General features: G+C 45.4%; 1 protein-coding gene across 4 annotated transcripts in view; it reads right to left on the minus strand.

The window, feature by feature from the left end:
- Positions 1–25,134, minus strand: part of tcf20 (transcription factor 20) — a 67,734-nt gene that overhangs the window by 21,005 nt on the left and 21,595 nt on the right. For all 4 annotated transcript variants that reach the window (XR_011887718.1, XR_011887719.1, XM_072271793.1 and 1 more), the window contains 2 exons: positions 17,504–17,665; positions 3,507–8,536 (listed from right to left, as the gene is read on the minus strand). Coding sequence is in view for 2 of the 4 variants with exons in the window: in XM_072271793.1 (XP_072127894.1) it covers positions 3,507–8,536; positions 17,504–17,516 (5,043 nt within the window). In the remaining 2 variants the exon portion in view is untranslated. The remainder of the gene's footprint in view (positions 1–3,506; positions 8,537–17,503; positions 17,666–25,134) is intronic.

Consider the following 25,134-nt stretch of genomic DNA (forward strand, 5'->3'; position numbering starts at 1 on the left):
CCTTGAGTCCCTTTGTTGGGAAACATCTCCCTGACCTGTCAAGAACCTTGTTTTATTTGTGGCAGAGTCTGTAATACCCTCATTGGTGTCATTAGACCTAGAGTGAAAACGTGTCACTGATCTTGAGGGGTTTCCACAGAAGAGAGTAACAATACAATCAAGACACAACACTGGAGATATAGATCAGAAACTGGGCAATACTGAAGTGCATTACTGGACATTCACATTCAGAAACAGTTGTACTGAGGGTACAGTTATGCCTTGATAAATAGAGAGTTATGGGGGTACAACTATACAAGTTCTCATACAGCTTTGAGGTACAGTACTAAAGATCTGATTATCCCTATACAGAGAGGCAGAGTGCTGGGGCACAGATTATGCCATGACACAAACTGATAGCCAACAACGATGGCACAGCCATTTCACTATGCAGCAGAGGTATAACACTAAGGGACACAGATCAGTCACTGCACAATACTAAGATACACAATGAGTGACTCTCTCCATGGGTGTCACCTGACCCACCGAGTACTTCATGCCTTTCTGAGGTCCATTTATGGGCACAGATCTGATTAAGCACAACATGGGGGATGCAGACCCAGTACTATACAGCTTTGAGCTACAGTTTTAGGAATCAAATCTTTCAGGAGGGCAAAGGTAGAATCAAATCCATCAGAACCCTGACAACACGAGGGTAATAGGTACTTCATTTACATTATAGGTACAGCATTGGGGATAGCTTTGTCACTACATAATAGTGGTATAACAGCATGGTCACAGATCACGCACAACAAAATAGTATTGTACAATAGATTTGCTCAGAGGACTAGATATAAAAGCAAGATGTAATGCTGAGGCTTTATAAGCTTCACTTGGAGTACTGAGGGCAGTTTTGGGCCAGTTATCTAAGAAAGGATGTGCTGGCATTGGAGAAGATTCAAAGGAGGTTCATGAAAATGATTCCAGGAATGAAAGGCTTATCATATGAGAAGTATTGGATGACTCTGGGCCTGTACTTATAGGAATTTAGAAGTATCAGAGCAGGAGGGGGAGTCTCATTAAAATTTACTGAATGTTGAAAGGCCTCGATAGAGTGGACATGGAGAGGATGTTTCCAATGGTGGGAGAGTCTAAAGCCAGATGACACGGCCTCAGAATAGAAGGACGTCCACTTAATAGAGGGACTTGGCTATGGACGCCAAGTCATTGGGTATATTTAAAGCAGAGGTTGATAGATTCTTGATTAATCAGGGCATGAAGGAATAGAGAGAGAAGGCAGGAGATTGGGATTGAGAGGGAAATGGATCAGCCATGATGAAATGGTGGAGAAGACTCAATGAGCCAAATGACTTAATTTTGCTCCAATATCTTATGGTCTCATGGTCAGAGGTACAATACAGGGATCAGATTTATCACTGATAGATACAACACACAGATCTCAGATTATATGACACACAGTACTGTGGTACAAACAATGGTGAGGGGTGAGGGGGGGGGGGGGAATTACCAGAAGTTCAAGAAATCAACGTGCATGCCATCAGGTTGGAGACTACCTAGGTGGAATATAAGGTGTTGTTCCTTCAACCTAAGTGTGGCCTCATCACAACGGTGGAGGAGGCCATGGACAGACATATCTGAATAGGAATGGGAAGGGGAATTAAAATGGGTAGCCACTGAGAGATCCAGTTTTAATTATTTTTGTTATCTCCTGTTACAAACAATCACCACTCAACAAGGATAGCTCAGATTCCTCACTGCACAGTGAGATACAGATCAGCCACTATACAAAAATATACAGCTATACACCCACCAGGAAAACATTTGACATGGTAGAACATGGGCAAATATCCATTGTTGTTGAACAAGGCACAATATTGGGAACACAGGTTTGTCACTGCAGAGCATGGAGGTACCACTGAGGTACGTCACTATCCAAGAGGCACAGCAGTGGGAACACAGGTACAACACTATTGATATGGCTCTGAGGGTTCAGATCCACCACTAAGGTCTTCCACTGAGGCAAGAGAGGTACATGGACGTGGGTGTGTCACCATACAAGAGCTACAGTACTGATATCTGTCATCGGTGATACTGACATACTAAATAAACAGGAGGCATCAATCTGTCAGTGTATAACAATGAAGTCCAGTACTGGGTGCAGGGTAAACTAGATCTGACACCATGTAACACAGTAACAATTGAGATGCAGGACTAACAAAATAATACTTAGTATAACAGCACCAATGACAAATGACATTGAAAAACACAGGTACAGTTCAGAGAAAAAATTTACCACATACAATACCACAGTACTGAATGGGGGAAATGGGCAGAGCATAGAAATTTTGAAAGTGAGAGAAATAATCCAAAATAGTTCTCAGTTCTGGCCCATCTCTCCTACAAGGTAGCTCTGTAGAATCCAATGCCTAATCCCAGGTATGACTGTAACAAATATTGTGAGGGTTGTTGTGAACAGGCAGTTAGTTTAAAACAGGATTCAGAAATACATTATCAGTGAAGGATAACAAACCAAAATGCTTCACAGGAGATAACAAAAAATAATTAAAACGGGATCGCTCAGTGGCCACCCATTTTAGTTCCCCTTCCCATTCTTATTCAGATATGTCTACCCATGGCCTCCTCCACTGTTGTGATGAGGCCACACTTAGGTTGAAGGAACAACACCTTATATTCCACCTGGGTAGTCTCCAACCTAATGACATGCACATTGATTCCTCGAACTTCTGGTAATGACCCCCCTCCCTTCACCACTTCCATTACCCTTTTCCCTCTCTCACCGTATCTCCTTGCCATCGCCTCCCTCTGGTGTTTCTCCCCCTTTCTCTTTCTTCCATGGCCTTCTGTCTCTGTCACCAATCAACTTCCCAGCTCTTTGCTTCATCCCTCCCCCTCCAGGTTTCACCTATCACCTTGTATTTCTCTCCTCTCCCAACTTTTAAATCTACTCAGCTTTTTCTCCCCCCAGTCCTGCCAAAGGGTCTCAGCCCAAAACATCGACTGTACTCTTTTCCATAGATGCTGCCTGGCCTGCTGAGTTCCTCCAGCATTTTGTGTGCATTGCTTGAAAAATAATTAACATGGTCTACGGAGGGAGATATTAGGAGAGGTGAGGAAAAGCTTGGGTGAAGAATTAAGTTTGAAGGGTAGTAGAGAGCTGAAAAGAGTTAAGGAGAAATCCTGAACATGTACGCAATGGGTTGGCAGAGGGCATGGGATCTGGAGATAGGAACACTCAATCCTTACTGGAAGTGCTCTCTAATGGACAAAGCTTTGGGGTCCACGGACAAAAAAAATCCAGCAGACTGCAACAAGCAGTCCTTATATAAAAGTGAAGAGACAGAATAGTTCTTCCTGGAGAAGGGGTGGGAGGATAATTCATAAGGAATAGGAAGCTTTAGGCCCTCTCAAAGCATAGCCACTTACTCGCACTCTATCCCCACCCAACCACCGGCAACACCCTCACAAAACACAGCAGCAATCCTTACCGTTTCTCTAGCCATTTCTACAGCTTCTTGCAGTCCATAGAGTCTCCCAGAGATCAGGTAGACCCCACTGGCCCAGAGCACACAGGACTCGTGGATCCACAGTTCATTGGGGTCTAGAGGTAGTTGAGGGAGCTGTAGCTCCACTTGCGGGCCGAGCTCACTTTTAAATCTCTGAGTCCGTAAGTCGACAGAGGAAGTCTTTATGCAGCAGTAGCAGCGGCGGTGCCCTTTGCTGCTCCTGGGACTGGCCCAGGAAGGGGTGCAATCTTCGCTGTAGTGACGCCTTTTGAACCTGGGGTGCCCCAGGACAGACCCAAACTCCTTGCTCTCGTCTCCCGACTGGCCAGTCTTTAGCAGGTCGGGCATGCTCCTGTGCCTCACCACGCGGCTCTGCGCCGGTGCTATCTTCTTCGGGGGTGGGTTCTTGGGCAGGGTGCCAGCATACTGGTGAGGGTAGTAGGGTCCAAAGAGGTCGCCCAGGTCCCTGTGATTGGCACATTTGCCACACAAGCAGCAGACCAAGACGCCAAGGGTGGGGGAGTCAGTCACCAGTGGCCCTTGCACCATGTGTGAGGATGTTGGTAAGGCTTTGCCAGCACAACTGGGTGGTGGGGTGGAGGTTGGCCCCTGGTGACCCTTAACTCCTTTCTGGATACTGTTCTGATCATCCTGGGTGTTGATTATAGTGCAGAGCGCCACTTCACGATTCCTCTCCAGCAACACGTAGGGAGAGAAGCCCTTATCCTGGGACTCCCCCCGCCTCCTGCGTGTCACTCGAGCAGTGTGTTTCAGTTTGATTTCTGGTTCCTGGGGCAGCACGACAGGGCCGTCGAGCCGCTTGCGGCGCCTCCTCGGGTGGGAGACTGGTTTCTTCCTCTCGGGCCTCACCTTAGCCTTGGCCTTCTCCTCCTCTGCCTCATCCCGAGCCCGGGGGCCTGAGCACTCCTGCCGGAGGCGTTTCTGCTTGTTAATACTCCCCAGCGGTCTCCCTCGCTTTTTGCCAGACGGGAAGTATCCCTTTGCAACCACAACTTCCGCCTTAGGGGTGACACCAGTGGTCCCCTCGCCGGCCTGGTGCGCCAGGGGGCAGGGCAGAGGGCATACGGCACCGCACTGATTGGACTCGGGATGATGCGGAGCCCGAGCAGATGGTGAGGAGGCTCCACAGAGCTGGGAGCAGTTGGAATGTCGCTCCTGGCAGGTAGCCCCAGGGCCCCGAGCCTGTTCCTCAGCCCCTTCCTTGGGATCTCCATCCATCTTGTACCCAGCCTGCACCATTGCCCCGCTGCCTCTCTCCCAACCAGCCTCTTTGACGGACAGGATGTCTTCTAGTGTCAGACTGTCTGAGGCCCCATCCAGCATCCCAGTTGGCGGAAACTTCCTCCCGTTGGGTGACGTGATCTTCTGCACAATGGCTTCCAGCTTTAGGCCTCGGCCCTTCCGCGGTGGCAGTGTCTTAGTTTTACCAGGACTGGCGAGGGAAGCAGCTGGAGAAAGGCTCCCACCGGGGCTGCCCTTCTCATCGTTCACCTGCTGGCACTCATCGGCAGCCTCAGGCTTTTGTACGGGGGTCAGGCTGGCGCTGCACGGAGAGTCGGCAGGGTCACGCTGGTGCAGGGGGTCCTTGGCTTTTGGCTCTTGGCAAAATCTCTTGGCTGGAATCGGTGATATAAAAGATCTTATCCTTCTCCTTGACAAAATAGAGGACTGAACCGATGAGTCCTCCTGACTCGTATTGTTTTGCTTTTTAGGCAAATGCTTGCCCATGGATGCTGACTGATCATCCAGCTGTGGGCTTTGGGCCTCATGACTCTGAGGCAAATACATTTGGAGCGAGGGGTGGCTACCTGCTTCCTGCTGCGTGGCATCAGGGAGTCTTGGCTCTTTCTGAATCCTGCTCCTGCACATCTCTACAGCAGGCATTTTCACATCATTTGTGTTAGTCCAATCACCCACCCCTTTAAGATTGTACATCTGCTTCGGTGGATGAATTGGATACCTGACCGTGCCTTCCGACTCCATACCCGAGGAACAAGCATTCACTTGCTTGGCTAACAGGGAGGAAAGCGTATCTGAGTTTGTAGGGTACATGGCGATCTTGTCCAATAATGTTGGCAGGTGTTCACGAGATTGGCCAAGGTGCCCGGCTCTGCCAACTTCCAGCATACCTTCCTGTTTGATAAGTGGTGCCCTTGTCAGGAAAGCATTGCCATCTGCCCTTGCTGAACCTCTCCTCCTCACCCCGCCTCTGCCTGCCCCCCTGCCATAGGGACGCCTTGCCCTGGTGGATCGGTTGTTCAGAGGCTGATGGGGAAAGTTACTGGCAGATCCCATGGGCATCGGAGTAGAAATCATTGTGGAACCCCTGACCAATTGTGAAGTATCGTACTTCCAGGGGGGTGAGAGTGTCCTTGGGTCTCTGTCATCGTGGTGTCCAATAGCCCTTTGCTGACCTAGACCTTGGCCCATCTCACCTTTTATTCGTGTTTCTGACATTACAGGAAGACCTGTCTGGATAACCGACTGTCCTGCTTTGCAAAACTTGTCACCCTTCACGTTCCGGAAAAACTCTTGATCATGAGACTGCCCACAGGTTAAAGGTGTAGAGCTACGGCCAAACTGCCTTGATGGGGAGAAGTCGCAGATGACGGACTTCCTCTCTGACATCCCGCCTTCAAGCTGGGTCTCCAGGTCAGCCCTGCCCTGCTCGGTGCCAAAGCCAGGAACTTGTGCTCTCCCATCTACCCAACCAGAGGGCAAAGCTGTGGCATGACTTGGGACATCTTTTCTCGTCACCTCAGACATCTGTCGCATGGGGTAACCAGGCTGCAGCAAGGGATCCATGAATCCCGAAAATTGCAGGTCAGGGACATAGTTTGGATGGAACTTCCTTGCAGGATAGTTGGCTTGCAGGGCTTCCTGAAGCAAACTGTGGCTCTTCTCAGCCTTATTTGGGATGACCTTCCTGTCCCCAGAAGTGAACTGCTCAGTCTCCAGCTGGCCGTAAGGGGTGCTGGGGTACTGCATTTGATGGTACCCCCCTTCATTTCTGGGCATGTCCCGGAAACCGTAAGCTAAGCAGCTGGGGGACTTGGAGGAGTCCAACCTAGTAGCCATGGGGTCACCAGGCGCCGGATGACCTTGGTGCCCCAGGCCGTTGCCATTCTGGGCTGCTGATCTTGCCGTGGTGCTGCGGCTATTGTTGGGCTGCTGGCCACGGCCAGGCACCTTCTCGCTACCGACAGTGTAGGCGTGCTCATCTTCTTGCCCAGCAATGCCCATTGCTTCTGCCCTCCCAGCCATAGTTTCCCTTGACACAATGACACCCACCGGCTTCTCGCCTCGCTGGGGTCCTGGCTCCGCCAGCGTCGCCACGGCGCTGCCTTTGCCCTCCTGACACATCTGGGCCATCAGCTCCTCCTTGGAGAGCGGCCGTCCGTCGCCATGGGAGCCGGCCGGCGAGCAGGTAGCATTGGCAGCCTCGGGGTGGCGTGGCTTCAGGGCCCGCTCCGAGCAGCCGCTCTGCCCACTGAGCTGGCGGACCCGCTCCGCGTGGTCCTCCGAGGAGCTGGAGCAGCCTCCATCCAGGGAGTCTGCCCGGGGCGACTTCAGCTGTTCCTCCAGGCCTGGCAGCTCCCCTGGGGCTCCCGTTCTCTTGGCGGAACGGCGGGCCTGCCTGCGCTGCAGGGCCAGCGAGTCAGAGAGGAGCAGGTGCTGCACTGTGTTGGGGATGTTGGCCACCTGCGAGCTCAGAGCAGTAAGGCTGCTGAGGCCCAGGTCCGGCGCTCTCTTCTCCCCACCGCCCTCCAGGCCGAAGCCTTCGTAGGTGGCAGACTGGGAGCTGGGGCTGGACATCAGCCCCGCTGGGGTGGGGCTGGGATGGGGCATCTGCTGCAGGAGGCGGCCCCTTGCCCCGATGCCAATGGACCCGGCACTGCACTGAAGGCCGTCGCCGCCGACCAGCAGGGGGGACGGGGTGGAGCTGCAGGAGGGGGACTGGGCCACGGGGGTGGCTGGTGAGGGGTTGGAACCGGGGCTAAAGTTCTGGTGGAATGGCATGGGCGATTTGGCAGGAATGTCGGCTGTGCAATAAGAACCAAACTGCTGGTTGAGCAGGGCCATCTTGGCGGTGGCGGGGTACTGCAGGTTTCGTTGGGTATGCTGCTGGCCCGACGGTGGTTTTGCCTGTTCGAAGCAGGGTTTGGCTACAGGTGGCTGGTAGCTGTAGCCAGCCTGGGTACCGTAACCGGGGGCAACTGCAGCATTGACTGTGTAGCCATCGCACTGGCTGCTGGCACTGGCATGGTAGCCATCAAATGCCTGACCAGGGGGCTGGCTGTAGCCTTGAGGAGACAGGTAGGAGGAGGAGGAGGAGGAGGTGGAGGTGGTGGTTGTGGTGGTAGAGGTGGTGGAGGAGGGCTGAAACTGCTGGGGGTTGTACTGGGCTGCTCGGTGCTGGTACTTGGCCTGCAGGCCCGAACCAGCCTGGTGGAGAAGCTGGGAAAGGTGAGTGGTGGAGGAAGGGGCTTGGGCCAGTCCTTGGCTGCTGGCAGTCGCTTGGAAGGACTGGTGTCGCAGCTGTTGCTGAGAGGTACCTGGAGAAAACTGACTGGTGTATACGTCCTGCTCAAAGTGTCCATAGCCTGGCATGGAGGTGGGTGGAGGTCGCCACTGGCCCTCGCTCAAGTACTGCACGGAGTAGCTGCCAGCCTGCTGTGCGCCATAGCCACTCTGCAGCCCCCCACCCAACCTGCGCTGAACCTGGGTGCTGGTCAGTTCCTTCCCCCTTGAGTAATAGTAATCAGCGGGCTCCCTGCGGAAGGGCGGGTACAGCTGTTGGTCACAGCCCTCGCTGACTGGTCGGTTGCTGTAGCCGCTGTAAATTGGGCCCTGGTGGTGCTGGTTATAGTCGCTCAGGCGGGCGGACTCCTGGGCCTCTTGGTGCAGCAGCCTCTGGCTCCCGTGGTAGCTGCTCTGCTCTCGGTAGGACTGCATGCTGCGGTGTTGCACGGTTCGTACCCCAGCAGGTTCTGCAGAAACCAAGCAGAGTCGAGATTGTTAAACAAAAATAAGTATCGGCAATATCCAGAGTACCCAGAGACATGGAGCAAGAATCATTTCCCCAGGGCAGGGATAATCACAGCTAAGCAGCAGAGTGTAGGCTGTTTGTAGCCCTCTAAATAGTTATTGCAATGCAGGATAGAAGTCAGGGAACTAACTGGGGCCCCAGTAATCATAGGAGACTCAACTTACATACGGAGAAAATCAAACTATTACTAAGAAAGTAGATAAACTCCTGCATTGTAATAAGAGATGGGTTTTAGTTTGAAGAACCAACTAGGAAACTGGCCATTTTAGATCTTGTCCCTGTACAATTAATTAAAAGTCATTTATAAAGCAGCCACTAGGAAAGATTAACCATAGTAAAAGAAAATTTAACCTTGTCTGTACATGGTGCAGTTCAATGTGAAACTAAGAAACAAAAGAATGAACAAAAAGTGCTTGAAATAGCTAGCAGACTGTTGTGATAAGCATCAATGTCTTGGAATGCAAATTGTTTCTCTGTCTCCACAGATACTGCTTGACTTATTGAGTATCCCAGCAACTTCTGTTGAGTTCAGCTTTCCAGCATCTGTACTTGTTTTTTTTTTAATTAAGGTGTTAAGGCCAGGTTGGTTAAGGTAAATTGGGAGAACAACATTAATGGGTAATGGCTGGCATTTAGAGAAATAATGCATAATTGCACCAAATATACTTTCCCTTGGGTACAAAAAATAAATAGGAAAAAGAGCTGATGTATGCATTCACAAGTAAAATATTATCAAATCCAAGGGAAAGGTTTATGAAGTTGCCAGCAGGCAGTACAATAGATCAGTTACAGAAACAACTCCACCCACCAAAGTTCAATCACACCTCAGACTCTGCCTGTGTGGAGCGTGCACGTTCTCTCCGTGACCCATGTTTTAATTTCTTCCCACATTCCCTAGAACTGCAGCTTGGCATGTTAGCTGACTGCTGTATCTTGGTTTAGAGTGAAGTGAGTGGTAGAATCTGGGGGTGTTGATGGGAAAGCCTGTTTGCTTATTTACTTATTGAGATACAGCGTGGAATAGACCCTTCCAGCCGTGCTGCCCAGCAACCCCCAATTTAACCCCAGCCCAATTTACAATTAACCTTATAACCGATGCATCTTTAGACTGTGAGAAGAAACTGGAGCACCCAGAGGGAACCCACGCGGTCACAGGGAGAACGTACAAACTCCCTTACAGACAGTGTCAGGAAATGAACCCGGATCGTTGGTACTGTAAGGAGTTGTGCTAACCACTACACTACTGTGGATTTAGTGAAAATAGGTGGTTGATGTTGGGTCACAGGGCCTGTTTCTGAGCTGTGCGACGCTATGATTCTAAAAGTGGCGAGTCCAAGAACTGAAGTTTTTCAATTTATTCCCATTCTATTTTCCCTTTCTTTATAATTTCTTGTGCCTCTTTTGCAGAATTCCAAAATCCTGCCAATTTTCAGGCTTACTGTTTATTCCGGTAGCTCTGCAATACTTTTTCCTTAGATTTAATTTTCTCTACAGCCCATGGTTGAACCAATGTTGTGTCTTTGTGAGTTAAAGGAATGCACATTCGTTCAATTGTATTTTAAGAAAAAACATCTGCTATGGCTGTTCAATAACATATACTTTAATGTGGTTTTCTATTCCAAGACAGCCAGCGAGCCCCTCAAATCTTTGCTGGCTGAGACAGAAAACCCAGGCTTCACGGTGAAAACCACTTTTGCACTACATGCAAACTCTATCATATTATGAGGATACTTTGAGGAATCCCTCTGCAGAATGATATTTTTATACTGTGCCCTGCAACACAACCACTAACTGGAGGCCACAAGCAATTTCCACCAACGATTTCTGTCCCCTGCCGAATCATAGCTCCACCTAAACTGATTCTAACTCTAGCTATAATCTACCATGCCAAGTTCCCTTTCAATTAATCTATCGATGCCATCCCTTATCAATCCCCTTTTCCATTTTACACCCTTCCTAAACGTTGAATATTTGGCTCCCAGATTTAATGCATAAGAAACAGGTGTAGATCAATCAGTTGCTCAGCCTGCTCCAGTATTCAATGAAATCAAGGCCAATGTATTCTGGCCTTAACACTACCTCCAGCTTTTCCCATATGCCCCAGCTCCCTTGTAGATCAAATACACCAGTCCCTCCACTTTGAACATATTCAATGATTCTGTCTCCACAGTTCTGAGTCACAACCCGCAGAAGAAATTTCTCCATATCTCTGTTAAATGGGCGATTCCTTATTCTGAAAATAAGTTATTCCATTCTAGGTATGCCGCTGGGGGAAGCATCCTCTGCCAGCCCCTTCATCTACTCTTAATCACCCCCCCCCCATCAAAATCTGGTACTTCAATAAGGTCACCCTTCATTCTTCCAAATACAAATGACTACAGATTCAAGTTGGTCACACTTCATATGCCAACCCTTTTACTCAGCAAGTAACAGTGAACCTGCTCACCATTGCTAGTGTATCCTTCCTTAAATATGGAGACCAAGTCTGTCTTCTGTCTCAACTGCAGCAAGTTGCTTCAAAACTTTCCTATTCTTGTGCTCTACATTCCTTGCAAGGACAGGAAATGGTTTTAAAGTAGGAATTCAACCATTACCTTGAATGGTAGAGCAGTATCAAGGGGACGAATCGTATTTCTCTGCCCCTGTGACTTATGCTCTTAAAATTCATGGTCACTAACTCCTAAACCAGGGCAAGGGTAGGGAGGGTGATAGAAAATGGGGAGAGGGTAGAAATCTGAGATAATGGGAGTGGATAATTGGGACCAAGATTCAAAATTTGCTGAGGAGTAGGCGCTGGCAAATAAGTCAAATGGATGAAGCAAGCAGGAAAACAAAACATCAAGTATGACTGTATGGTATAGAATCTAGAGTCCTGTAAAATTGATCAGAAATGAGGTCCATCCCACAACAGTGATGGAATCTAAATTTAATTAAATATACCTGCATCAAAAATTTTCAGCAATAGTGAACATAATTAACATTAAGGCTCCTCTGATTCAAAGTCATTCGAAGTAGGAATCTTTTCCTTTTGTGGCACCAGATGTACTTCCTTCTGAAATACAACTCATTGTAGAGGGAAGGACAATGAATTCTGCCCAGCCAGTGTCACACACAGACAACATATAAATACATTAAAAAGGCACAACTCTCTTACATGGGTTTTCTGTAACTTAGGTTAGCTTTGCAAAAGATGAGAGTAGGCAAAGTTACCAAACAAACTGCTGGAGGAACTCAGCAGGTCAGGCAGCATCTATGGAACCAGATTATTCATTCATTCTTTTCCATAGATGCTGCCTGACCTGCTGAGTTCCTCTAGCATTTTGTGTGCGTTGCTCAGGATTTCCAGCATCTGCAGAATCTCATGTCTAAGGTTGACATACCTTGATTTTACACAGGCACTGTTTATTCAGGGGGCATGCCCCAGTAACTTCATTCAGCAGACTTGCTCACTATGCATCGGTAAAGATTGGCTATTTACTCAAAGCAAGGGTCAGTTGGCACACCTGCACAGTGTATTCAGTGCAAGGGGTAATCATTAACTCCATAGGGTGACTTACAGTATTTATTGCAAGCTACAATTAATAACATTTATTGAATGCTGATTGAGAAATTAATAAAAATCCTAGCATTATATTCAGGTCCATTCATAATTGTCCAATTTTACAAATAAGCTCACGTTTTCAAAATAAAATTGTGTTGAAGGTTAGAAACAGACTGAGCACTCATGGTCAGAGTGAAGGCCAATTCTTGGCTCCTGAACAATTCGCTCATAGTCCGGAAGCAAAATCAGCAAAGAACACCAAGACACTGATAAGGGGAAAAGAATACGAATGATCTAGTGAGAAACAGAAAAATAACAGACTATGGAAGTTTCTATAGATAAACAAAATGGAAAAGATTAGCAAAAGGTATGGCTTACTGAACAAGCATGATAATTTAAAAATGATTTGTTCTCTAACACACTTGAGTTTCACCAACACGTTTCAATCTCTCATTGAAATGCCAGATTCTTTTCTTTGTTTCTATTAAAACATGTGACCTCACATTTTTCCATATTCTATTCTATCCTTGGAGAAAAATGATAGAAAATCAGAGCATTTGAATGGTGAGAGACTGAAAAAAATAAGCATGCAGAGGGACATGTGTGAATGTCCTTGTTTAACACACAGACACAACAAGTAATTAGAAGGTAAACAGTGCATTCTACCAAAATCCTCTAGCAAACTGTGTATTGGTCTGTTCTCCTTACTCAGGGTAAGGATATGCTTATGATAAGAGTGGAACAAAGTTTCACCAGACTGATTCTTGAAATGGGCAGTTTATTGTACAGCAATAGATTAAAAGGAACTAGATCTATACCCTAGAAAGATTTATGGAATAAGATTGAGTTCATTAAGACATACAAATGTCAAGGCAATGAGTTCAAAAGTCAAGAGGTTTTGTTGCAACTTGAGGCTTTGGAGAGGGTGTATAAGAGGATGCTGTCTGGCTTAGAGGGCATGTGCCATTATGAGAGGCTGGATAAACTTGGGCTGTTTTCTCTGGAGTGTCGGAGGCTGAGGGGAGATCTGATAGAGGTTTATAATATTATGAGAGGCATAGAGTAAACGGGGTGTGTCTGTTTCCCAAGGCTGAAAAGCCTAATACTAGAGGGCACGCAATGAAGGTAAGAAGGGGTAGGTTCAAGGGAGATGTGGCAGGTTAAATTTTTTTACTTTGAGAGTTGTGGATGCCTGGACTGCGCTGCCTGGTACCATGGTAGAGACAAGTACATCACAGGTTATAAAGAGATGTTTGGATAGGCACGTGGATGTAAGGACGGTGGAGGGATATGGACATTGTGAGGGTAGGAGGGATTAGTGTTGGATGTTTTTGATTTGCTTTTTAGCTGGTATGGGACAACACAGTGGATGAATGGCCTGTTCCTGTGCTGTACTTTTCTATGTTCTAAAATTCTTAAAGGGACCAAGGGAGATGCAGGGAGCAGTGAAATTTCTCTAGGCTGGTGTCAAAAACTAGGGAAGATCCTCAAAGTAAGAGGCTGGGCATTCAGGACAGATACAGGACAAGACTTTTGCAAGGGTCGACCTAGAGGGTTGTGGAACCATGAGCACGTTCTGGTCAGATTAATAGATATATACATATTAAAATTATCAAGGTTTATGAATTAGTGTGGGGAAATTGTACAATAGTAAAAGATCAGCCATAACCTTAATGAAAGGTGGAGCAGGTGCATGTGTATTCCTGCTTCTTTTTCTAATATCCTCATCCCTGCCCCATACCACCCTGAAATAAACTACAGCTCAAATGTTCTTTTTAGAAGAAGTATTGAATTGATGATACCATAATCATACAGAAAAACACATCTCAATTGTTTTTACTGCATAAACTACAGACAAAGCACAATTTTGGAATAAAAAAGGCTGAAGTGGTGCTTATGTCCAGAAGGCAATCAGGGAATAGGAGCTCAACATTATAGGGACTCCTACAATTGAGCGCGATCTGAGTGGGTCAACATAGAAGCCAAGTCAGATCCAGCTAATGTTGTCTCCCAACACTCAAAGTCCCTGCTCAAGAACAGAGGTATCCAAATAGAGAGGAGGGATTCATGGGGACAGGTAGAGAACAGAGGAGAAGCACAAGGCTGAGAGAGGTTTTCCAGAGACTTGCAACTTTTGCTCGGATAGTAGATAAACTCAAACATGTCAGAAGTTACACTCAAAGGCTGTGCACTACATATTCTGGGACAGGAAGAATGTACAGTATATTCACACTTGCCAGAACACATCGAGCTTGAACCACTCGCTGACTGGAGGAACAGTAGTTGTATTCTTCAACAGATGCTTTCTGTTTTACCCTCCCATCCAATCCTCCCCAATCCAAAGCCCATTCATACAGGAAAAGGCACTCACCCTGACACTAATGCTCCCCCCACCCCACTCCACTCCCAACATTCGTTACATACTTTTCATCATTCCTGCCAATTTATTCATATGCTGCTCTGTCTCACTCAGGAAATTCCCTGCAGACATATTTTAATTCTCAGCTTGTAACCCGTCATGTGTTATTTTCTTATGAAATAGCTTCTGACCGTCCAACGCATCAGTTCCATTTCCCTACCAACTTCCCTCTAGCATCCAAGCTTGTGACCTATCTCAGCACCCAATCTGCCAATGCTTCGACAGTTTACAAAAGTTCATCTCCTCAACCTTCATTTTGTTGGGTTTCTCCAGGTGTTTATGCTCCACTGATTCTGAAATCTTTCAGATTTCACATTATATCACCAGGATGTACCGTCATGCCATTAGCTGGTTTCTACTTAACACCACTTGCCTGCCTCGGCTGTATATTCCTTCATGCCCAACCTAAAAATATTACCCACGTTAGTATCAACTGTTCAGTTGACTACTAGAGTCATGGAGGACAGAATCACATTCTGTTATTTAATAATAGCAACCTCTTCAATACCAAAATGCTGGCGCATAGCAGTTGTCTTTATATTGTTTGGAATTTTTTGGTTTGGCCAAGGCACAGTGATCTCACACTCTTGAGGTTTGCTGTCTTCTGTTATGGACGTGTTTGTCGAGGAAGTTTTTAAAAATAAATTCATGTCTGAACTGCATTGTGCCTTGGAACTGTACTCTGTTCCAGTAAAACCCCTGCCACCCATGATTCCCACACTGTATGACACATCTTGACAACATATTCCAGTAATAATAATGGTGACTCTTTCCCGTAGATGCTGCCTGGCTTGCTGAGTTCCTCCAGCATTTTGTGTGTGTTACTTTGATTTCTAGCATCTGCAAATTTTCTTGTTCATTAATAATAAACATGATTCTCGCTCTGCATTCGTGACAACATCTCCCAAAATGGCTGCTTCCCATGGAACCTTCAATAACTTCAGACCTTTAGGAGTTCAGAAAGGGTAAGATGAGGGAACATGCACCAATCCTCCCAGAGGGATCCAAAGTGGAAAGAGTGAGAAATTTCAAGTTCCTGGGTGTCAACACCTCTGAGGATCTGACCTGGACCCAACATATCGATGCAGCCTCAAAGAAGGCACAACAGTGGCTATATTTCATTAGGAGTTTGAGGTTTAGTATGTCACCTAAGACACTCGCAAATTTCTACTGATGTACCGTGGAGAACATTCTAACTGGCCACATCACCATCTGATATGGGGGGTGGGTACTGCACGGGACCAAAATAAGCTGCTGAGAGTTGTAAACTTAGTCACCTCTATCATGGCTACTAGCCTCTGTAGTATCCAAGGCATCTTTAAGGAACAGTGCCTCAAAAAGGCAGTGTCCATCATTTAGGACCCTCATTGCCCAGGTCATGCCTTGTTCTCATTGCTACCATCAGAAAGTAGGTACAGAAGCCTGAAGGCTTATATTCAACAATTCAGGAACAGCTTCTTCCACTCTGCCGTCTGATTTCTGAATGAACATCGAACCCACAAACATTACGTCACTACTTTTTTTTATTTCTATTTTTGCACTTAATTAATTTAAATCTTTAATATATATACCTACTGTAATTCAGAGGTGTTTTTTCCTATTATGTATTGTATTGTTCTGCTGCCACAAAGGCAAAAAATTCCATGACACGTGTTAGCGATATTAAACCTGATTCTGAACAATTTAGTAACAAAACTGTGTGGCATGGAAGGCCATATTGTCCATTGTGACTGTGCCAGCCCTGTTATGGTGCTAAACGATTGGTCTCACTATTGAATCTGCTTTTCAGGTAGAACGCACCTGAGCACAACTCAGTACTCAACATTCTACACTTCACTTTCAGGTTCTGTTATCAAATATCTTAAATCTGGTTCCCATGGTAACTGGCTCACCTGGTAATGGAACCAGTATTTCCCTAAATACTTTATCAATACCCTTTAACCTTAAATCTCACCACACCCCTTTCTACAAGGAAAATAAAACCATCCCTTCACATAATGCTATTCCCAGCATTCCCTCCAGAATCCAGTGTCAGCTTTTTGTAATTAGTGAGGATCGACTAATCTTCCCCTTGGGAACGTAGCATGACTGCATTGACCTCGACCCAGACTCCTGTGTCACTCTGCGCTATTCTGCTCTAACTGTGGGTTATACTTTATCTCCCTTTCTCAGGAAGCTCCTTAAAAAGGGAGCCCAGTAGCAAAATACTGCAGATTTTGAAATTCTGAGAAAAAAAAACAACAGAAAATACTCAGCAGGAAAGATGGCATTCACTAAAGCAGGGGGTCCTAACATTTTTATTCCATGGACCAAAACCATTAAGCAAGGGGTCCATGGACCCAAGGTTGGGGACCCCTCTAATAAAGAGTTAACATTTCCAGACAATTACCCTTCATCAAAACATAGGTCATCGACCTAAAATGTCAATTCTCTAGATGCTACTGAAAGTTTTTTTCCTCTCCCTCCCCAAATGCCTTTTGTTTGTAATTTACCCTATCAAATTTATTGACAACACAAAATAATCTGCAGATGCTGGGGTCAAAGCAACACTCACAACACGCTGGAGGAATCAGCAGGTTGGGCAGCATCCGTGGAAACGATCAGTCAACGTTTCGGGCTGGAACCCTTCGTCAGGACTATGGATGCTGCCCGACCTGCTGAGTTCCTCCAGCGTGTTGTGAGTGTTGCAAATTTATTGACAACTTGAAAATCTAGTTTAACCTCCCCCAGAAACGAGAAACCCAAGTTCACAGAGAGTCAAGCCCTGGTTTACACAGGAACCTTCTACCAAGCTAAATAGGTTAGACCACAAAACATAGGAGAAGAATTAAGCCATTTGGCCCAATGAGTCTGCTCCACCATTCCATCAAGGCTGATTTACTATCCCTCTTAACCCCATTCTCCTGTCTTCGCCATTTACGTATGCCTTATGAGAAATCAGCACTCACCATTCAATTCCATTCCTTCACTCTTGTATCTTCAGATTTGCCACGAGGCACCCATTGTAATAGGACTGTCTGTCTGATGGTCTAGAACTTTACCAGCTAGAATACAAGTTTTCGCGTCTCTTCCTAGGAACACTTGCTTGCACATCTGGAAATATTCTGGAGCTGCAGAGACAAACAACGAATAGCTCAAAATCTACAAAGGCTGGGAGCAGAATAGATAATTAACACAGCACCAGAGCCTATGTTTGTAACAATAATTGGTATTTGAATTGTGGGTTTAATGCAGTGAAAATTGTCAAGGGGCTTCTTAGCAGCTTCTGGTACCTGTGTTAGTGAACCACTCAGCCAAATATGTTTTTGTCTGTTATTCCTCCCCCCTTCCATCCTACAGCACATCATTTTATTCTTTGTTACAAAATACTGCAAGTACAGAAATCCCAAACAAAGTGGAAATGCTGGAAATAGTTAGCAGAGCAGATCACTTCTGAGAGAATAAAAGCAACTTTTCAGGTAATCAGAATGGGAAAATGTTAGATCCTCTAAGTCTTTAGGATGCAAAGAAACTTGGGGAATCATTAGAGTAATCCAGCATGAAAACAGGCCCCTCAACCCAACTGGTCCACGCCAACCACCACATCCTTCCTGCTAGCCTCAACTGCCTGCGTTTGGCTCATAATCCTCCAAGCCCTTCCCCTCCACATTTTTATCCAAATGCCTGTTAAATGCTGCAATTGTACCCATCTACTTAAGGTACTCACTACCAACTGTGTAAAGTTGTTCCCTCTCAGGTCTCTTGGATCTTTTCTCTCTTACCCTAATTTTGGACCCCAACCCTCGGGGAGAAAAAACTATGCCTACTCACTTTATCCATACCCCTCATGATTTATAAACTTTTAGACTGTCACTTCTCACTCTCCTGCACCAGGGACTAAAGATTCCGTATGGACAACCTCTCCCTATCACTCAGGCCTTCTACTTTAGGCAATATCCTCATAAGTTTCTTCTGCACCCTCTCCAGCTTGACAATGTCTTTCCCATAACAGGGTGACCTAAACTGTATACAATACTACAAAAGCATTCCCACCATTGACTTGTATAACAGCAACTTAATACGCCTACTCCTAAATTCAATGCTCTGACTGACGAAGGTGAGCATGCTAAATGCTTTCTTTACCACCTTGGAAATTGTGGGAGTACCTCCTTGGGAAAGTGCAATTGGACTTCTGATGAACTGTGCGCTGATCCCTCTGTTCGACAACACTCATCAGTGCCTTGCATTTACTGTACAGGTCCTACCTTGGTTTGAAAGTCCAAAAATCATTATCTCACACTTATCCAAGTTGAAATCCATTTGCCGTTACTCAGTCCATCTTTTTAACTGATCAAAGTAGTGGGCAAAAATGGATGTTGAAGAGAGAAAGGAATGAAAGGGAAGGTCCAGGTTGAGGTTAGAAAGAGAGACATTAAGTGAGAAAGGGTCAATTAAATGAAGAAATAGATGGCCAAGAGGTGTAAATTTACCAGCAGGTAGATAATCTGAAATTGATAAATTCAAATCAGGAGACTGGAAGCTGTCTACTCTTTTTCTGCATGTTTCACATTCTCTAATTCTGATGGTAGACTAGTTGTTCTGCCAGCACTATATTATTGTGTCCAGGACAGATTGCCACACTAAAGAAAAAGGTTAAAGTCTAAAAATAGAAGAATAAAAGCTGAACAAAGACAAATTTTAGGGTCCCGACTAAACCAGCAGGGTGGTAGCAGAAGCAGCCTCAATCATTGTAAAAGGCATTAGATAATGGGGAGTGAACAGTGGATTGCAACTGCTTGGGCTGCTCATGTACAAATCATGGACATGATTTGGTGCATAGCTCCTTCCATGCTGAAAGCCTTCCTGCAATTGTTACCTTTCCTGACAAATGCTGCCTTCAACATTTCCAACATTTTTTTATATTCCATTCTTCGAGGATATGCTAATCCAGGCTCCTATCTCTGTTGTTGGCCTCAACCCATTCAGTATTGTGGCAAGCTTCACATTCTTACAACTTACTGGATAACAAGTTTTTTCCCTACAATTTCCAACTGAATTTATTACCTATTTTAGATTTCTGTTCCATAGTTTTGCACATTTACATCAAAGCTCTGGAATGGTGCCCATACTGCCTTCTGACTCAAGGGTATGTTACCCACAGGGCCAAGGTGTTTAGGGGGTTTGTATTGGCAATTCAAGAATTTTAGCTCAAATTAAAACAGCACACTTTAAGGATCTGTATCACATACAGTGGATTCTGGTTAATTTGGCCATCAGTTAATCGAAGCAGCCATTATTTGGGGTAATTCTTAAAAGCACAAAAACAAATCAAGAAAATAGCCTGGATTCCCTTTGTTTATATTGGGACACTAGGCCACTTAATAGGGGCAGGTGACTACTCCCGAACATTTTCTGACTAGTGTCACATCATGTGGCCGTTGAGACACTACACTGTGCTTAGAACGAACAGTTTTTAAATACAAATTGCATGTTTGTATCCCAAAAGCAGTGAATTTTTATCACTGATAGTTGGCAAGTATAAATAGTAAGACAATTCACAACTGTTTTGCTCAGTAAGGTTTCAAACATTCAGGCTTGGAGATGCCAGAAACAGCCGGGAGTGAAAATAAAACAATTTTACTGCTTCAAGTTAGGAACTATGAAGAATTTGAAGGTATCAATAATCATCTTGAATGTTACAATTAAAATGAAGATTTGAGGATGCAACCGCCAAAACCACTAATTGATGTGCAGTCCGTTATCCGCACTAGGTGTCTGCACAGATTTTGTTCGTTTAGTCAATCAAAAGAAAATATCAGCGTACACTGAATGAATTCCTCTGTCATTACTACTGGGAACTAATGCAGTTTTATAGTACTGTAGTAGTTCTGGTAGTATTCTAATTCCAAAGGCCCACCAGCGCCTTTACTTCCTGAGAAAACTAAAGAAATTTGGCCTGTCCCCTAAAACCCTAACTAATTTTTATAGATGCACCGTAGAAAGCATTCTTCTAGGGTGCATCACAACCTGGTATGGAAGTTGTCCTGTCCAAGACCGGAAGAAGCTGCAGAAGATCGTGAACACGGCGCAGCACATCACACAAACCAATCTTCCATCCTTGGACTCACTTTACACCGCAAGCTGTCGGAGCAGTGCTGCCAGGACAATCAAGGACACGACCCACCCAGCCAACATACTTTTCCTCCCTCTTCCCTCCGGGAGAAGGCTCAGGAGCTTGAAGACTCGTACGGCCAGATTTAGGAGCAGCTTCTTTCCAACTGTGATAGACTGCTGAACGGATCCTGACCCAGATCTGGGCCATACCCTCCAAATATCCGGACCTGTCTCTTGGTTTTTTTTTGCACTACCTTACTTTCCATTATTCTATTTATGATTTATAATTTAAATTTTTAATATTTACTATTTTTTTTACCATTTTTAATATTTTTGATATTTAATATTTGTAATCCAGGGAGTGGGAAGCACAGAATCAAATATCGCTGTGATGATTGTACAGTCTAGTATCAATTGTTTGGCGACAATAAAATAAAGTATAAAATATAGAGTATTTATTCAGCATTTCATTTAAATACATAATTTATTACTGAGTTAAACAGTAGTTTTTCTTTTTTATACCTTAATAACTATTTCCATGAAACTTTGGCTAATTGGGGCAGTCGCTTAATTGGGCTGAAATGTACAGGTCCCGATGTGTCCCATTAACCGGAATCCACTGTATTTTAAATCTGCAAATAACAACCTGGCAACAATAAAAATGAGCAGATGCCTTTAGATTGTTATAAAAACCCACCAAGCTCAATAATTTTTAAGGAAACCAATCCTTCCCCTGTGATAAATTCCTGTGTCCCAGTGCAGCTGAAGCTGAAAGCCCACAGTGGGCTTTGTGAGACACTGAAATATCAAACTTGCAGGATGCTGTAATGGACAAAATATTGACCTTACCAATAAAGCCCACACCTCAAGGATAAATTATTTTAACAAATACCAAGAACTCCACATCAGTTTGACAGTTCCTGCACTCCCGCTATCCAACCTGCATAAACCTGTCCTCCCACTAAAGCACAAGGGCGAGGGCAAGATGAGGGATTAGTTATGTGAACAAACTGGGTTTGTTTATGTGAACAAGGGTTTGTTCTTAAAGCAGAGAGGGTAGAGGAAATAAAGTTAAATCAATTTCAGTAGCTGAACAGTCAAAAAAAAGAGGACACAGAGTTAATGTGACGAGTGGCTCAAGAACCGAAAGTAGCACAAGGAAAATCTTCATACAGTGAGGGATGAGGATTTGGAAATCACTGCCTGATTGGCTGGTGGGTTCAGTAATCTCCAAGAGAGAATTAGATAAAGACTTAAAAACTTTCAGAGACTTGCAGGTATCGCAGCATTAACAGCTAACAGGCCAGTACAGACACGATGTGCTGCACATTTCAATAGTTTTATCAATGATTTTTTTCCAAAGGGAAAAAAGAAATTGCAAGGATGTGAAACTGATTTTTTTTCCCCCATTCTTAAGAATTATGGAGTCACTAAAACGATAGTAAGAACTGATGGTGAATTAAGAGTAATCAAATGTACCCTTTCTGTATGGCTGTAGGAAGGGAGAATTACCTTGGCAATTGTGGAGATGGATGGACAACTGCTGTTTCCAAAGCAAGGTGATTGTTTTGTTGTTGGCTTGCATCACAGGGAATGGAACAAAGACAGGTAAGTGGACTTTCGATACACATCAGTCACAATTTAATTAAACGGCAGAGGGGCTGAATGATCTGAACCATCCTTGTGTTTCATCATGAAAGGATGAGTCAAAGGAGCTACCCTGACTGGTGTAGCTTAAACAAAAGCAGAAAATGCTGGAAGCACTCAGCGGGTCAGGCAGTGTCCTGGGGAAAGAAACAGAATCACTGTTTCAGGTCAAGGACCCTTCAGCAGAACTGGAAAAGTGAGAAAACAAGCCTGTTTCAAGTTGCAGGGGGGAGGGGTAGAGAACAGAGAGAAAATCTCTGATAGGGTGCAGACCCAAGTTGTCAAGGTAACAACTACTTTAACAGCCAGCAGTTAAGAGACCGAGGGAAAAAATAGAAACAAAGAGGTATAGCCACATTTGTGGAGGGAAAAAGGTGATTACTTGAAATTGCTGAATTCAGTATTGAGTGCAGTGGACCGCAACGTGTCCAAACAGAAGATGAGCTACTGTTTCTCAAGCATAGGTTGGACATTGTTGGAGGAATGTGCGAGTCTGAAGACCGAGGTCAGAGTGGAAATGGGATGGAAAATTAAAGTGACAGGCAAGTGGAAGCAACTGCCCTGGTCAGTTGCCTACTCAACAAGGTCAGCAAACAACAACCAAGAGGCAGACCCTGGGTGACTTTTCCTCTTTATACCACCAGCATGGAGGCTCTCACATCCAGGCTGCAATCCTTGTACAAGAGCAGCAAAATCAAATCAGACCAGGGATTTAATCTGAGATTATCCTCATGTGAATGATTCAGTGTCATACCAGGATGATCAAGTTACCACTGCAGCTGACACAGTTTTCAACCTACAGTTGTGTTTGAGAGCCCTTTAAATATAAAAAAAGGAAGTTTTAAAACAGAGTTTGTGGGTCCAATTAAAGACTGCTTCCATGTAAACTGCCAGATACAGCAGGCTGCAGCACCTAGTGTTCGCTGAGTAGGAAATACAACCAGGGTTAAACCTTGCTGCAGTCCTGGTCTGTTCACACAAAGGAAGTAAAACAAACTGCAACTCAGAGTCTGCCCCAGTCAGGCCCCTCCATGATCTAACAGCTGCCTGCAATGAAGGAGCTCACTGGGTCTACGCTCCAGAAATAGCCAGGAAAAACAACCCAGAAGACTGGACTCACGGCTCGGAAATGACATTTTCAGAGAGGAGAGAAGGGCAGAACTGAATCTGACCACCATATCACTATGGCAACAAAACCCAGAACAGAGTCCAAAAGCCTCCCTTCTTTCTCTCAACCATCACATCAGCACGAGAGCAGAACTGTTTATATATACAAGGCTGGCTGCACAGCTTAGGTCTTGCCCAGAGCAATGGCAAAAGCCAAGAGCTATGCAATGAGACATACCACAAACTGTCTTCCCCTGGGACCGGCAGTGAACGCACTCCCTCCAAAACCTTTGGTGTCAGTGCAGCTGTTGCCATGACAACTGCAGGCCTAAATCATGTCTGTGAGCGAGCAGCCTCCTCACCCTTCCTGTGCCAGGGAATTTAAGGTGTGGTTTATTTGGCCTCCTTCCACCTGGTGACTCAGCATTGAGCAGTTTCTCCCAGCACAGAGCTCAAAGAACCGGTCACCTCTCCAACATGGTGTCCATGTTCAGTAACGTGGCCACTACACTTCCCACAACTCACTCTAATATAGCAGCATAACAAATGAGATGTCAATATGGCCCTATAAATCTCCTCTGCAATTTCATCAATACAGCATTAATTGTAGGTAAATTGGACTGGACCCTACGACTAGGGTCAAGTCACAGCTGGTAACAGAAATAGTCAGCTGGTAGCAGCACAGTTAAACAAGTCACTGGTTTGCAATGCCAGAGACCCAAGTTCAAACCTGACCTTGGACACTGCCTGTGTGAAGTTTTCGCGTTCTCCCTGTGACTGTGTTGGTTGATGCTTTCCTCCCACATCTCAAAGGTGGTATCTGGAAGGTTAATTGATCACAAAGTTGCACCTACTGTACAGGCAAGTGGTACTATTGGGCCAGCTGATGGGGATGTACAGAATATTAATGGGATCAAGGGAGGGTTAGTATCGATGGCTGCCAGGGACCTATGAGGTGAAACGTCCGCTTCCATGCTACATCTCTCTTTTACAATCCCTATCTTAGTTTCTGTTTCACGGTCCCAGTTTCCCAATACACCAAATATCCGTCTTAGCCGTGAAGATGATAAATGACGTGGCCTTCACAGCTCTCCCGGGTAGAAGTCCGAAGAGTCACAATCCTTGGAAATTAATTCCTTTTCTCCATCTTAGTGGATGGCCCATTATTCATGAAAGCCGAGAGTTCTATAAGTGGAAACATCCCCTCAGCATCTGTCGTGTCAATCCCCCTCTGAAATTCTCATTTCAATTAACTCCCCTCATCCTTCCAAACTCCATGGTATGGCATAGTCCAGGCAGCGCAGACCTGCTGCCTCTCAGTTCCAGCAGTCCGAATTCAAACTCAATCTCCAGTGTTGTTTGTGTGGAGTTTGCACAGCCTGTGACTGTGTGGGTTTCCCATAAGGGCTCATACATCACAAATGTTGGTATGCTAATTGGACACCAAACAAAAGTTGCCCCCGTTGGGTGGGTGAGTAGCAGAATCTAAGGGAGTTGATGGGAATGTGCAAGAAAAGTTACAGGGAGTGAGTGAGTGAGTGAGTGTGTGTTTGATTGCTCTGTGAGCAGACAAAGGAGTCATTCATTGAGTCTACGTCATAGCAAATATGAAAACTGGCTCAACCTTTCTTCTTAAGATAAGCCCTGTCTTCATTACTTGCTTTCCCATCTTTGCAGCATCAGTGAGTTTGGCTACAGTGAACTGTGCCCCTTCATCAAAGTCATTAATATA

The sequence above is a fragment of the Mobula birostris genome, chromosome 11 (genome assembly GCF_030028105.1).
Source record: "Mobula birostris isolate sMobBir1 chromosome 11, sMobBir1.hap1, whole genome shotgun sequence".
In the NCBI taxonomy this organism is placed as follows: Eukaryota; Metazoa; Chordata; class Chondrichthyes; order Myliobatiformes; family Myliobatidae; genus Mobula; species Mobula birostris.